This window comes from Macrobrachium nipponense, chromosome 16 (assembly GCF_015104395.2).
Source record: "Macrobrachium nipponense isolate FS-2020 chromosome 16, ASM1510439v2, whole genome shotgun sequence".
Taxonomy (NCBI): Eukaryota; Metazoa; Arthropoda; class Malacostraca; order Decapoda; family Palaemonidae; genus Macrobrachium; species Macrobrachium nipponense.
This window is the reverse complement of record NC_087209.1, coordinates 2,432,379-2,448,317: the sequence shown is the minus strand read 5'-3', so window position 1 is coordinate 2,448,317 and position 15,939 is coordinate 2,432,379. Positions and strand designations below refer to the sequence as shown.

Below are 15,939 nucleotides of genomic sequence, written 5' to 3'. Positions count from 1 at the left end.
CAACCACTTTCGATTCCTTTTACTGTACCTCCTTTCACATTCTCTTTCTTCATCTGACTTTCCACCCTCTCCTAACACTTGATTCATAGTGCAACTGCATTGAGGTTTTCCTCCTGTTACACCTTTCAAACCATTTATACTGTCAAGTTTCCATTTCAGCGCTGAATGACCTCATAGGTCCCAGTGCTTGGCCTCTGGCCTAGATTCTGTATTCAGCTCAACTCAGCACTTCGTGCTTCCTTTTTTACCAGAGCTCCTGGGCTGCGCGCGCTGCAAAATCAACGACAAGTACATCATCCACCCGAAGGACCTGGAGATCGCCCTCTCGACAAGAAGCTGGGCAAAGGCTACTTCGGGGTGGTGTACCAAGGGGTGCTCAAGGATCCTTCGGGCAACGCGAAGAAGGTCGCCATCAAGGACCTCAATAAGCCAGATAAGCTCAACGAAGCCAAATGCGCCTTGGAGGAGGTGCATCATATGCAGTGAGTGGTGGCGTTTTTCTAAGTGTTTAGTAATGCTTCTCAAATGTTCGACGTGACGTCATTGGCTCAGCATTTTGTGATGTTTCTAATTTACATTGCTCAAGGTTAACGTCATTAGTGTCAGCATTTATTAATATTTCATTTGAAGTTCATACGTGTCACATCATTAGTTTCAGCATTTTGTGATGTCTCTAATTTAAATTGATCAGTGTTAACGTCATTAGTGTCAGCATTTAGTGATGTTTCTCATTCGAAGTTCATACGTTTAACATCATTAGTTTCAGCATTTTGTAATGTTTCTCATTTAAATTTCATAAGTTTTTAACGTCCTTAGTTTCAGCATTTTGTGATGTTTCTCATTTAAATTTCATAAGTTTTTAACGTCCTTAGTTTCAGCATTTTGGTATGTTTTCGTTTAAAGATCATAATTAATTTAATAAGACCCACTTTTTTTTATTAGAGATAATAATATCCAATGTACCTTCCACAAGAATTGGATGTTTTCCAAATAATAGAGTAAAGGTTTTGAACTGTTTCCCATTTATATGATCTCGATTTTGTTTTACATAGCTTAGAATGATCAAAATGATGAAACACACACATTTAACCTTCTATAATGAAGAACTTCAAAACTTATGAAATGCTATATATTTCAACAGTCAAATTCATATTTAGATTATTTGTTAAGTGACTGAAATATCCTATTTACCCGTTTTTGACAGATTAAAAATACCATCTTTTGAGATTAGGGCCATCAGACCTCTTAGTAAATTTTTATTGTGTTTATTTTCTTTTTAATAGTAATTTATCCATTTTATTATTTTTATTTTTAATATTTTATTTTATTTTATTTTATTTAATATTGTATTCTTTTTAATATTAATTTAACCATTTTATTAGTTATTTTGATTTTTTATTTTATTTTTATTTTATTATTTAATATGTATTCTTTTTATTTTTTATTACTTTTTAGTATTATCATTTTATTATTCATTTTTCATCTCATGCACATTAAAATATTTTCCTGGGTGAAACTTTAATTATTTTTATTTTATTTTTATTTTTATTTTTTTTTTTAATGTTTTCATTTTTTATTACGTTTTATTATTATCATTTTATCATTTCTTTTTCATCTCATGCATATTAAAGTATTTTCCTGAGTGAAAATTTAATTTTTTTGTGTTTTAGTTTAATTTTTATTATTCTTTAATATTTTAATATTTTTATTTTTAATTACTTTTTATTATTATAATTTTATTAATCCCTTTTCATCTCATGCATATTAAAGTATTTTCCTGAGTGAACTTAAATATTTTTGTATTTTTAGTTTTATTTTTACTATTTTTTATGTTTTAATTTGTTATTACTTTTTATTATTATCATTATTCATCCTTTTTCATCTCATGCATATTAAAGTATTTTCCTGAGTGAAACTAAATATTTTTTGTATTTTAGTTTTTATTTTTACTATTTTTTAATGTTTTAATTTGTTATTACTTTTTATTATTATAATTTTATTAATCATTTTTCATCTCATGCATATTAAAGTATTTTCCTGAGTGAAACTTAAATATTTTTGTATTTTTATTTTATTTTTACTATTTTTTAATGTTTTAATTTTTTATTACTTTTTATTATTATCATTTTATTAATCCTTTTTCATCTCATGCATATTAAAGTATTTTCCTGAGTGAAACTTTAATATTTTGTGTTTTATTTTTATTTTTATTATTTTTACTTTAATGTTTTCGTTTTTTATTACTTTTTATTATTATCATTTTATTATTTCTTTTTCTCCAAAAAGGGACATCAACTCGCATTTCATAGTTCCCCTGGTGGGCGTCATGACGACGAAGCCTTCCATCTACATAGTGATGGAGCTGATGGAACGAGGGGACCTGAGGACGTTCCTGCTCTCGGAGGAAGGAGGCACGATCAAACCCCAGGTTAGCTAGCTGTTCTTGCTTTCATATTCATATTCCCTTTCTTCCATTCTTGCTTTCTTCTTCTTGTTCCCTATAGGGGGTTAGTGCCGTCAGTGCATTACTTGAGGTTCTTTGCAGCGTGTCTTCGGCCCCTAGCTGCAACCCCTTTCGTCCCTTTTACTGTACCTCCTTTCATATTCTCTCTCTTCCATCAGAGTTTCCACCCTCTCTTAACAATTGATTCATAAGTGCTACTGCGAGGCTTGTCTCCCATTACGCCTTTCAAACCTTTTTACTGTCAGTTTCACTTTCAGCATTGAATAGCCCTTATAGGTCCCAGTGTGTGGCCTGTGACCGATTCAGTAGTCGCGAGTTCGATTCCCTGCTCTGCCAACGTGGAACCCAAAGAATTTGTTTCTGGTTATTAGAAATTCATTTCTCGATATATTGTGGTTCGGATCCCACAATAAGCTGTAGGTCCCGTTGCTAGGTAACCAGTTGGTTCCTAGCCGCGTAAATAAAATCTAATCCTTCGGGGCAGCCCTAGGGGAGCTGTTAACCATCTCAGTGGTCTGGTTAAACGAAGATATACAACAACAGATTTGACCTAAATTCTGTATATTCTAATCTATTCTTTTATTCTGAAACATTGTTTTATTAATTAATTAATTAATTAATTTATTTAATTAATTAATTTATTTATTATTAGTTATTATTATTATTATTATTATTATTATTATTATTATTATTATTCTTTTTGCTGTTTCACAACACTAATAAATTAAACATTATGTATATTCTAATGTATTCTATTCTGAAACAATATTTATTTTAGTTTTTATTTATTTATTTATTATTTATATTATTATTATTATTATTTATTATTATTATTATTAATTAGTTTATTATTATTCTTTTTTTTTTTTTGTTCACAACACTAATCAATTACATTCTGTATATTCTAATCTATTCTATTCTGAAACATTATTTTGAATTTAAATTTATATGATTATATATTATTTATTATTAGTTATTATTATTGATTTTTTATTTTATTTTTTTTTTGCTGTTTCACAACACTAATAAATTGACATTTTGTATATTCTAACCTAGTCTATCCTGAAACATTTGTAGAGAGATACAGGTTATTTTATTTTATTTTATTTGTTTTATTTTATTATTTTTTTCTGTTTCACAGCATTAATAAATTGACGATTGAACCAACAATCACCTATGTCGCCTATTCTTCCATTCTTTCTCGAGACGTCATCTATGACGCTATTCTTATACTTTTTCTTAAGACCTCAATTTCTATCCATCTATGATGCCTATTCTTCTACTCTTTCTCGAGACGTCAATTTCCATCCTGTCCTTCCAGAAAATGATTGAGATGGCCATCGAGGCGGCCGACGGCATGGCCTACCTGGCCGCCAAGAAACTCGTGCACAGGGACTTGGCAGCTCGCAACTGCATGCTGGACGCCAACCTCACGCTCAAGATCGGCGACTTCGGTCTGACGCGCCTCCTGGCCAACGACTACTACAAAAAGCGTGAGTAGCGCCTCAGTGGCATGGTTGGTATGGTGTTCGATTCTCGACCATTCCATTGAGGAGTGAGAGATGTGTATTTCTGGTGATAGAAGTTGCACTCTCGACGTGGTCTTGAAGTCACGTAAAGCCGTTGGTCCCGTTGCTGAATAACCGCTGGTTCCATACAAAAAAAGAAAAAAAAAAAAAAAAGCATGAGCGGTCTCTTGGGGAAGTTGAAAGGGCAACCACTTGTGTGGTTAACCTTTTTGTATTTGTTCATTTTATTTATTTGCTTCTGCATTTTTTTATTTGTTCACTATTTTCTTGTGCATTTTATATTTGTTCACTCGTATGGGTAACTTATTTATATATTTACTCGTGTGGGTAACTTATTAATATATTTATTCTCTCGTGTGGGTAACTTCTTTATTTAATTGCTTATGTATTTTTTTTTATTTGTTCCCTCATGTGGGTAACTTATTTATTTATTTAAACGCTTATGTATGTATTTATTTGTTCACTCGTGTGGGTAACTTATATATTTATTTACTCGTGTGAGTAACTCATTTATTTATTTACTCGTGTGGGCAATCGGTAACTTATTTATTTATATGCTTATGCATTTTTTTATCTGTTCACTAGTGTGGGTAACTTACTTATTTATTTAGGTGTTGATGCGTATTAGTCTCTGGAAGCCATTGTTTTTACGTTGTTCACCTGTGTGCATAGCTAGTGACACCTAGACTTCATTATTTATGTCGGTTCGTTGTGTCACAGGTGATAATGTTGATCAAACAAACAAAAATTTATGTTAACAAGGCATGATCCGACCTCCAGTTTACTCGGGGGGAGATTTCTCCCTCACGCCTAAGTTGTAAACATTATATTCCTAACTTTTAATTTGAATTAAAATTTGCCAAAATCTACGGTCAAATAGAGCCTTGTTTCAACAGCGAAAATGAAAACAAATACGCTACATTTTATTAGAAATAGTTTTTCTGTACTGTTTAACACACACACACACACATTATTTATTTTTTACATTTCCCTTCAAATAAATAAATCATAAATATCTTATCCTAAAATTCCTGTATCTTTAACTCAACGCAAAACACCCTTTTCAGACCTTTTTAGGCTCTTCCATAGACCTTTCCTACTCCCCCAATAAAAACATTAACAACAACAACAACAAATAAATATGACTTACAAAATACCATCCTCAAAACATCTTGTCTTATGAAATACGGTCCTTAAAATGTAATGTCTTAAAAAGTACCATTCTTAAAATATCATGTCTTATAAAATACCATCCTTACAACATCATGTCTTATGAAATACTATCATTAAAACATCATGCCTTATGAAATGTTATCATTAAAACATCATGCCTTATGAAATACTATCATTAAAACATCATGTCTTATGAAATACCATCCTCAAGCCATCATGTCTTATACCACCTGAAAACATCATCTAAAATACCATCATTAAAACATCATGTCTTATAAAATACCATCAATAAAATATCACGTCTTATAAAATACCATCATTAAAATATCACGTCTGTTAAAATACCATCCTTGAAATATCGCCTAATACTATTTTTGAAATAAATGGCGTTTTAAAAATACCATTTTAGAATAGCACATAAGACATGGCATTCTCAAAGTACCACGTCTCACAAGAGCATCCGGAAGATATCAAGACATGCTAAATCCAAAAAACTCAAACTTTACTCCTCCTTCAGGAGGGGAAGCGGTGTTGCCTGTCCGCTGGCTGGCGCCCGAGGCTCTTGAGTTCGGCCGCTACACTTCCCGCTCGGATGTGTGGAGCTACGGCGTCCTCCTGTGGGAGATCTACGCCCGAGGACTTCAGCCTTATCAGGTAACCGAGGTCGAGTGTAGGATTTATCAGCTAAGCCGATGGCGCCAAGCACTGGGGTCTGTGAGGTTCATCCGGTGCTGGAGCGGATTTTGACAGTTAGAGGGTTGACAGGTGTTACAGGAGGGCTGAAATCACATAATATTATCATGATATCAGTTATAATATTATTGTTATTAATATTGTAAGTATAGATGTTTGATATGATGGGCGATGATAATAATAATAAATTACTATTCTAATGATTTTGTTTATATATCTGGATGTCAGTAATAACAACAGACTGAAGAAAAATAAAAATTATAATAATAATAGTTTTAAGATTCATAAGGTACAGCCATTAATGTGGAATAGGAAAGATAACGCAAGAACAATAACAATTACGATAAGATAAGACCCTTTTCTTGTAGAAGTGTCAGTCTTGGTATATTTTGTTTTAAATACACTCAAACTCCTGCAGGTCTCCAAAGATTACTGTCCTCATTGTCAGGAATTCTCATAAAGCTTAAGGAATTCAAGCAAAGCCTAAAAGTTTTAAGTAAAGTTTAAGGATTTTAAGTAAAACTTAAAGATTTTTAATGATTTATCGAGATTTGCACTTGAAGATGAGGGTCTTATCGTATCATCTTCTCTAAAGAACGTGGTTGTTCTGCATAGTTTTCAATAATAATAATAATAATAATAATAATAATAATAATAATAATAATAATAATAATAATATGCTATTAATGGAATATTCGGCATAAGACGTAACACACAATATGCTAATCTACTTTGTGAACATTTTCTGCTGAAATCTGATAGAGGAACTACCTGACGGAGAGATTAACAACCCACCTGACTCTCCACTTCTCTCCCCCAGGGATACGAGAACCAGCAGGTGCATGAGAAGGTGATTGCCGGGACCCTCCGCCTGGAGCAGCCGGCCCCTTGCCCGGACTTCATGTACGCCATCATGAACCAGTGCTGGAGGAGGGAGCCCAAGGAGAGGCCGACGTTCATTCAGCTCATCAGGATTCTCCTGCCGAGGGCGGTGCCGGAGTACTTGGTAGGTTTTTGGGGGTCCTTTTTCAGTGGCCGTTTTCCACGTTCGTCTTTTCCGCTTCTCTTTCATTTCAAGCGTTCAGGTTTTTTTATTTTTTATTTATTTATTTTATATTTTTTTTATTTTTATTATTTTTTTTTTGTGAGCCGGAAGTTTCGTGTATCCGAGGGCGCGTCTACTATACAGAGAATGTGTCAAACATGTCGGCGACTTATTTCATACATATCAATAGGTTCATAAGTAGTCAACGACCGTAGATGGAGATTGAACCTTTTGCTATAGTGCTGGGTAACCACATGAACTATAGTTAGGACTGTCAATAAGTCTTCATCTTCTTCTCAACATGTCTGTGATAGTATGTATGTAATAACTTGGCAACATGTGGTTACGACTTTTTTTACTGTATTGTGCTCGCACCCTAAGAGACTATCATCCAGGTCTCGTAGGTTTTGTGACTTTTAGCCGTGGGGAGCAGAGCTAGAGTGAATTTTCTTTGCATTTGATCAATTTTTCTCTAAAAGGCATTTTCAGCCAATTGCATTTTGGGGGATGATCTTAAATGTACCTTTTAGTAAACAATTTACTACAATTACCTGTGCTTAGTGTCATCAGAAGCCATGTAGGGAAGCGTGGTCAATCCATGCGGCTATTTAGGAGTCTTTCCCCCTTTTTTTCTCATCCAGAAACAGCTGGAAAGTATCCCTTTATATAAAAAATTAACCCATCGTTTTTTCCTTCGTTCCAGAGTACCTGGAAGAGGTCATTTCTCTGCCACAAATCTTAGGCTCTCAGTTTGCTTCCTCCTAATAACCCTCTGTCCTTCATTAATCATATACTTGGCACTGTTTCTCCCTTGAAGGAATTCATGGAGAGGGTGTCCTTCTTCCACAAATCCAACGGCTGCGACTCTGAGAGCACAGAGGACAACGACGAGGGGTTCATTGCCAGTGGCTCCCTGGACCCGAGCCTCGAGGAGGACGGGGAGGAGAAGGACGAAGAGAATGAAGACGACATCGAGGGCGACCACTCCTTCTCCAGTTCCATTCCTCACTCCCTGCACAACACCGAGGATGACCAGGTGAGACTTGGCACTCTTCAGAGAGCGCCCCTTCGAAAAAGGAAGGCTTTGTAAACGTAATATAGAATTTTTCATTCAGGTAAACCGCATTGAACAAGACTAAATTAACTGACAAATAAATAATTAAAGAAGTAAATAAAATTTAGTTATTTACTTCTTTAATGATTTAAATGACAAATAAATCATAAAGAAGTAAATAAAATTTAGTTATTTACTTCTTTAATGATTTATTTGTCAGTTAATTTAGTCTTATAATTATTAATTGTAAGGCAAGCAGCCTCAGAATAGACTGCTTGTATGTGCCAAATGGAAAACTTTAGACGAGAGGTCAAATGAACTATAAATTAACAGACATATAGATATAATGGTGTATAAAGAAACTACATTGCAGATCAGGAAGTCAGGATGTATAGGATATTACCCTCTTAAAGTAGCATCAGTTTTCAATTTTTGAGCTTGCACAGGCTCTTGCCATGAAATCAGAGCTCTTCGAACTAGCTTTCTCCTTTCATATAGCAAACAAATCTTTTCTAGCTTTGAAAATTTCTACAGCACAATAAATGGCGAAATTATTTCCTGTAAGGTTATGTTCACGCCACAGTTGAACGTCATAAACTCGCATTTGTTGCATGTACACACAAGTTGGAAACAAGTCAAGAACCATTAGTGGAGAACAGACCTTGGGCCAGTGATGCTTTTTCGTATGCAGTACTTGTTAGGCCTGGGCGTTGACTTGTTTTCAACTTGTTTATAAGTTGCAGACATGTTGACGACATGTCTTATTGTCTCCATTGTTACCAAATAGCTCAGAAACCTTACCGATGACAGGTGTGTCTGACGCCGGACGAGCACTACAACAAACGGATGTCTTGCGGATCCTTGTCGTGCATCAACGGCAACCCCAAGGGCATGGGAATCCGCCTGACTCCCACGAAGGACACGTCCTACCAGCTGCTCTACCACAAGCCCATTTCCTTTGCGTAGAGAAGGAGGCCCTTCAGGAGGAAGTATGAGTCCCCTTGAAGGACACACGCACGGGATGAGTCTTGAAGGAGAGACAGATGGACGTACTGAGGGAAGAGACCTCCGCGAGGGATGTAGGACTCTTTAGGGAAATCCCCTGCGAGGGATATAGGACTCTTTAGGGAAATCCCCTGCGAAGGAAGCCTCTGAGAGAAAGAGGGACGAAATAAACTGGAAAGAGTTGGTCTTAGTTATAAGTAAACGAGAGGCGGATTAGGAGGGCATTGTTATCATTAAGATTTAGTAAGTTTAACCCGCCCAGCTAAACACAAACACCATTATCTAAAGAGGTTTTGTCAAAAGAGCATTGAAATTGGCATTACAACTTATCTGTTAAGATTATTTTGGTTATATGCTTGCATACAGAAAGAGGACATTACCAAAATATGTTTATTAAGCCATAGACGTAAATAATGATGTAGAGCATGAACTAAGATTATAAATTTATCATTCTTATTGTACATTTCATTTAGTACTTTTAATTTTTATTTTTTTATTTTTTAGTGGCTGATCTATAGTTGCACGAGGGAGTTTCTCGCGAACCACTTTCCATCAGAGCAATTTGATGTTGATAAATAATTATCTTTTAGCATCGATGATGAATAACTCACAGGTTGCCGAATGAATATCTTCTAGCACTGGTGTTGAATCACTCACAGTAGCCTATATACTTCAGCGTGGAATGCGAAAAATTTTTTTCTCTGTTCTTGGTACACGACTTATTCGATGTTTATGTATTATTACTCCGGGGGAAAAATATGAGTATTGGTGTTTTATGAGACTTACCGGATAATGAAAATGTTCACTTATGCCTTCATGTTGTATTGTGAATTTAGCATCGTGTATGTGAGGACAGAATGTCATTCTGTTTATTGCTTTGAATTTTATGAATATTAATCAGCTTGATTTTTGTGGGTGTTCTTGTAAACTTCCCTTTCTGTGTATTTTGTGGGTGTTGAGGTACTTGTTTCTTGTGAGCAGCCTCAAAATTCTATGTTTGGTTTTAATATCCGAGTTAATTCTTTCTCGGTGACATTTACAGTGTGACAAATTTGAAGTTTGGTTTTTCTTTTTATGGTAGATTTCTTGGATATTTTTACTCAACCTTTCGAAGAAGGAAAGGACTTCGATGGTCGATTCATCAGAGAGGTCAAATCCTTGCAAAATAATCGCCCTTCGATTTCGAATTTAAAGTAAATAATTTTCCAACATTGCTTTTTCATTATGGAGGTCAGAAGTGAGGCTGAGGGGAGGCAAAATTTCCAAAAAAAACGTGAAAGAAAGTCTCTTAAAGGGAGCAGCATTTCTAAAACATTTCCAATATTGGTTTTTTCATATCTGTATACAAAAATTATACTTAAGTTCACTAAGAAATCGATATTTATCGTTTTGAAAGAAAATCTAGTTGAAGTTCTGTCAGGTGAAAATTTAAAAAAAATGTAGATTTTTCTTAAACTGTTCTAAAATATACACAAGGGAAAAAAGAATTTTAAAAGATATTATCGCAATGTGTATATTTTAGACAGTACTCAGAACTTCTATGAAAAGCCATTAAGGATTAATCTAGGTGGCTGGGCTCATGACTGCGCATGAGCATTTATGTATTAAACTGAATGCGCTTGAAAGTATCCCAGAGAGACTCGACTCATGATAAAGACTTGAGCTTCCTAAAATGTCATATATTAAAATGTGTTTACTGAATGTTATTTCCTTAGAAATGAATCCTTGCGATTGACGGGATATTTGGTTTTCAATGTCTTTGAATTTTATGTCCAATGAATATCCCTTACTTCAGGTCCTTTGCAGCATCCCTTAGGTCCCTAGCTGCAACCCCTTTCATTCCTTTTACTGTACCTCCGTTCATATTCTCTCTCTTCCATCTTGCTTTCCAACCTCTCATAACTGTAGTTTAAGAGTGCAGCTGTGAGGTTTTCCTCCTGTTACACCTTTCAAACCTTTGTTTCCAGCGCTGAATGACTTCATAGGTCCCAGCGCTTGGGCTTTGTCATGAAATTTGATATTCCAGTTTGTCTCAGGAATATTTTTCCTTAGACATACGTGTGTACAAAAAAGGCTCCTTGTTTCAGTGTATGTTGAATATGATTACCCTAATCATGTACTAGTATATCGTTTTGATATATTTAGTCGTCAATGTTTGCCCATTTATTATCGAAGTGTTTTAATGACAGGAGTATCTTGCTTTGGAGCTGCAGGAAATCATCATTGATCAGTGGACTTGATGGTGTCTTGCTGTTTTTAATTTTTAACGGCCCTTTTGAGTCGCTCCCGGGGCGTAGCCAGGGTGGGGCCAGGTTTGTGGATGGGCGTTTCTATACCAGCCCCCAACTAAGCTCTAGTTGTTACAAATGATGATAATCATGAAATTGATCAGGATACAGCAGGTGCTCTGTATTTAGATCCCAGCGGGAATTCAGTAGCAGCGATTCATGAAAAAGATAATCTAATTTTCATGACGATAAGTTACAACCCCGGCCCCCCCCCAACCTCCCAACCAAATCTCAACCCCTACAACCAAGGGCCTGGCTACGCCCTTGCTCGTTTCATATCTGCAGTAGTTCACAACGTTAATTACCTTGATCTCAGCCAAGTCTAATGCAGACGTCACTCATTCTTTGTTAACTACTTCTTCTTCTTACCGTAATCCCATCTTCACTGTGATTGCGTGTGGTTAATAAATCTTCGCTCGCTTTTGATTACGGGAGATTCTCGCCTTATGTATACCTGCAATAAGGCAGAGATTATTAACCATTTGCTATGAAACGTAATCACGCTTCTGATGCATTGACTTGAAAGGATGAATGTGACAGAATTGTCAGGCTAATTTTTTTTTATTTTATATATTTTTGTTTACATGGTTCTTTAGTAAGGTACCTGAATAAACTAAGGTAAATCTTAGTCTATGTAAGAGTGTCATTTTACGCTACGTATTAAAACAATAAAGATATGTCCAAGGTCCTTTTACTTTTGTCCATTTATATTCATTTCAGGAATTCTTTCGATAAAAGGTAGATGCAGAGATCTCTCGGTAAAAAGTTAAATACAGAGATCTTTCGGTAAAAGGTGAATGCAGAGATCTCTCGGTGAAAGACAAATGCAGAGATCGCTCGGTAAAAGGTAAATATTGAGATTATTCGTTAAAAGGCAAATCTCTCTGTAAAAGGTAAATGCAGAGAGATCTGTCGGTAAAAGGTAAATACAGATTATTCGTTAAAAGGCAAATCTCGGTAAAAGGTAAATGCAGACCTTTCGGTAAAAGATAAATACTAATAATAATATAGGACATGAAAAATGGAAAATTAAAGAATTAATGTTTTATTTTGCAATAATCAATAATAACGAAATCCGAGTGATCATACTTGTTTGTCCTCCCGGATGGGGCCTGAGTAGGTAGGGGATCGGGAGGGTAGGGGAGAAATGTCAAATCAACCCTCCTCCTGCACAGTGGCGATTCTACCCCTCAAAAAGAGGGGGGGCCCCAACTCGGGGCAAAGATATTGTTGGGTGGGCGTCATAGGAAAGGTGACTAAAAATAATTACATTTGTGGAAACATTTTGAAACTCGTGGAGGAATGAATTTTATTCGATTCCTAAGCAAAACAACTGTAAAGCATCCATCTGATATTTTACCTGACTGGCATGATATGAAAATTTAACATTCAAAACTATATACAGTTCCAAACAATACGCAAACATTACGGAATGGATAGTATATATAAATATGATACACATTTGAACCAAATAAAGAAAGGATAGAAGTTCACTCTCGACGTGGTTCGTTAGTCAAGTAAAGCCGTTGGTCCCGCTGCTGAATAACCACTGGTTCCATGCAACGTAAAAGCACCATACAAATAAACAAATAAAGAAAGGTAGTAACTATATGAAATGAACAGATATACATGGGGCATGTCATGACAATTCTGAAAAAGTTCAGTTTGACATTTCCTGTTATCTGTATATTTAATGATTCACTCAATATGAGTTAGCAATATAACCAAATCATATCGTATGACTAGTTAGTGGCTATTGTTATATTCATTAATGATTAATTTTTTATATAATATTTCATTAAAAAATGATTAAGTTTTATATAGATTTTAATTATAAAAGTGGGGGGCCAAACAGGGGCATGGCCAAAATCTGGGAGGGCAGCTGCCCCCCCCCCTCCCCCTAGAATCGCCACTGTTGCTGCAAACCTGTTTGTCCTCCCTGGGTGGGGGTGTGGTAGGTAAGGGAGACGTGACGGGCAGCGCCTGGTTCCAGCGCAGAGTGACATGCCATCAGGCTCGTATAATAAATAACGATGGAAAATATATGGATGTTGAAAATTCCAATGTAAGTATTATTTTGGTAACAATGATAATAAAGATAATAATAATGTTAACAAATGAAGATTCAGTTCGCTGTTTGTTCGCGATGCAGTTTTATCATTTTTCCAGACAGAAATTCCAGTCCAACGGCAGGTGGATAAGCATTTCTGATTTCTGGAAGATAAGGATAAGGTTCCTGCAGACACGGCCGTTGTCGATAGAGGCTGCACTGATAAGAGGCCTGATAGCAACGATATTGTAAGTATTAACGTTAAGGCTGGATTAAACAGAGCTATTAATAATACGTAATAATAATGAAGAAATCCGTAATGATGTCAGTGTAAATTTATCTGCTTATATACATATATTATATATATATATATAATATATATGCATACTATATATATATATATATATATATATATATATATATATATATATATATATATATATATATATATACACACATACACATACAGGGTGTCCATAAAGTCCCAGTACCATTACAGGTATTTATTGCTCGAATGGTACTGGGACTTTATGGACACCATGTGTATGTATATATATATATATATATATATATATATATATATATATATATATATATATATATATATATATATATATATTTACAGTGATATCATCGTGGATTTCTTTACCAATAACAGTATAATTATTGCGCATATTTCAAGAGTCCCCGCAGTGAGGTAGAACCATCAGTGCACCTCATGCGGTGCACTGTAAGCATTACTTAAGGTTCTCTGCAGCGTCCCTTCGGCCCCAAGCTGCAACCCCTTTCGTTCCTTTTACTGTACCTCCTTTCATATTCCCTTTCTTCCATTACTTTTCACCATCTCCTAACAGTTGATTTATAGTGTAGCTGCTTCGAGGTTTTCCTCCTGGTACACCTTTCAAATTTTTCTATCAATTTCCGTTTCGGCGCTGAATGACCTCATTGGTCCCAGCGCTTGGCCTTTGGCCCAAATTTTATATTCAATTCAAATCTATTCTATTCACGAAAGATTTTGTTTTGAAGTGTAATATTCAGACTTCGTTTAATCGCCACATCTACGGTAACTTACGTCTCTTGAATTTAAAGTCAGGACCTGAAAAATCTAATATAATTATCAAAGTATATATATTCAGTATTAATGAGTAGTAAATTAAACAAGGCATGATCCAACCTCCAGCTTACTTGGAAAGCGTGGAAGATTTTCCCCTCACGCGTAAGTTGTAAACATTATATTCCTAACTTTTAACGTTAAATTAAAACGTGCTAAAATCTGCGGTCAAATAGAGCCTTGTTTCACCAACGAAATTAAAAGAAATACGCTATATTTCATAAGAAATAATTTTTCTGTACTGTGTAACATGCACATTATTCATTTTTTACATTTTCGTTCAAATAAATAAATTAAGCACCTCAGTGGCGTGGTCGGTATGGTATTGACCTGCCACCTCGTTACCCGCGAGTTCGATTCTCGGGCATTCCATTGAGGTGTTAGAGATGTGTATTTCTGTTGATAGAAGTTCACTCTCGACGTGGTTCGGAAGTCATGACAAGCCGTTGGTCCCGTTGCTGAATAACCACTGGTTCCATGCAACGTAAAAACACCATACAAAGAAAGAAAAAAGAAAGAAAATAAATACGTTATAAATATCCTATCCTAAAATTCCTGTATCTCTAGCTCAACGCGAAACACCTTTTTCAGACCTTTTTTAGGCTTTTCCATTGACCTTTCCTAACCCCCTCTCAGCAAGATCAACAACAACACAACAACAACAAAGTACGCTTACTCCCCGAGTAAGCTCGAGAGTTCTCTTGAACGCACGTTCCCTTATTATACAACCTGAGGCGACTGTTTCGACAACACTGCTTTCTACACGCTGCGTGTACTCTCAGAGACAAAAAATAGATAAAAATAAGTAGATACTATAAATAAAAGGAAAAACACATCTATAAGTGTGAGATTCATAACATCTGCGGCCTGTTCTGGTTCTAGCAAGCAAGAAAGAAGCCTGGTTCGTTTAGACACGTGTCAGGTTGAATTCGCACACCCGTGGGAATTGAATGTGGTTGGCAATTGTTAGTTAAAAAAAAAATAATTTTTTTCTATTTCGGAGTTTAAAAAAATTTTTATTTTTTTATTTTTGTTTCGATTTAATTTTTTTCCTATATTTTTTTTCTAATTCTGCTTTTAGGTATTACAAAAAAGTTTCTTTTTAATAAAATATTTTAATGTTTTTTTAAATTTTTGTTTCGCTTTTTTTTTTTCTTTTTTTTTTAAATTCTACTTTTAGGTATTACAAAAAACCCACCTTCTCCGGAGATTTTATTCGATAGTTTTTCCTTTCGAATCACATGTTAAAAATAACATCACTTATTATTATTATTATTATTATTATTATTATTATTATTAGTTATTATTATTAGTTATTTATTATTATTATTATCATTATTATTATTTATTACTTTATACTACTCCTACTAAGACTCCATCGAGAGCTACTGCTCTGGTGTGCGCGCAATTTTTATCGTCTGACACACCATTCAACTTTCTACCTTCCTCACCACCAATAGTTTGCGTCTGATCAGTACTTGGATGGGTGGTCATCTAGAAAAGCCAGGTGGGCGCTGGTAACAATAG

At 35.0% G+C, this 15,939-nt stretch overlaps 1 protein-coding gene across 1 annotated transcript in view; it reads left to right on the top strand.

The window, feature by feature from the left end:
- LOC135195519 (insulin receptor-like) overlaps positions 1-11,935 on the top strand; it is a 55,089-nt gene extending 43,154 nt beyond the window's left edge. The window contains 8 exon segments of the mRNA XM_064221757.1: positions 252-322; positions 325-482; positions 2,287-2,428; positions 3,786-3,957; positions 5,684-5,820; positions 6,680-6,865; positions 7,722-7,940; positions 8,769-11,935. Coding sequence (XP_064077827.1) covers positions 252-322; positions 325-482; positions 2,287-2,428; positions 3,786-3,957; positions 5,684-5,820; positions 6,680-6,865; positions 7,722-7,940; positions 8,769-8,924 — 1,241 coding nt within the window. The 3' untranslated portion in view covers positions 8,925-11,935.
- The last annotated feature ends 4,004 nt before the right edge of the window (positions 11,936-15,939 follow it).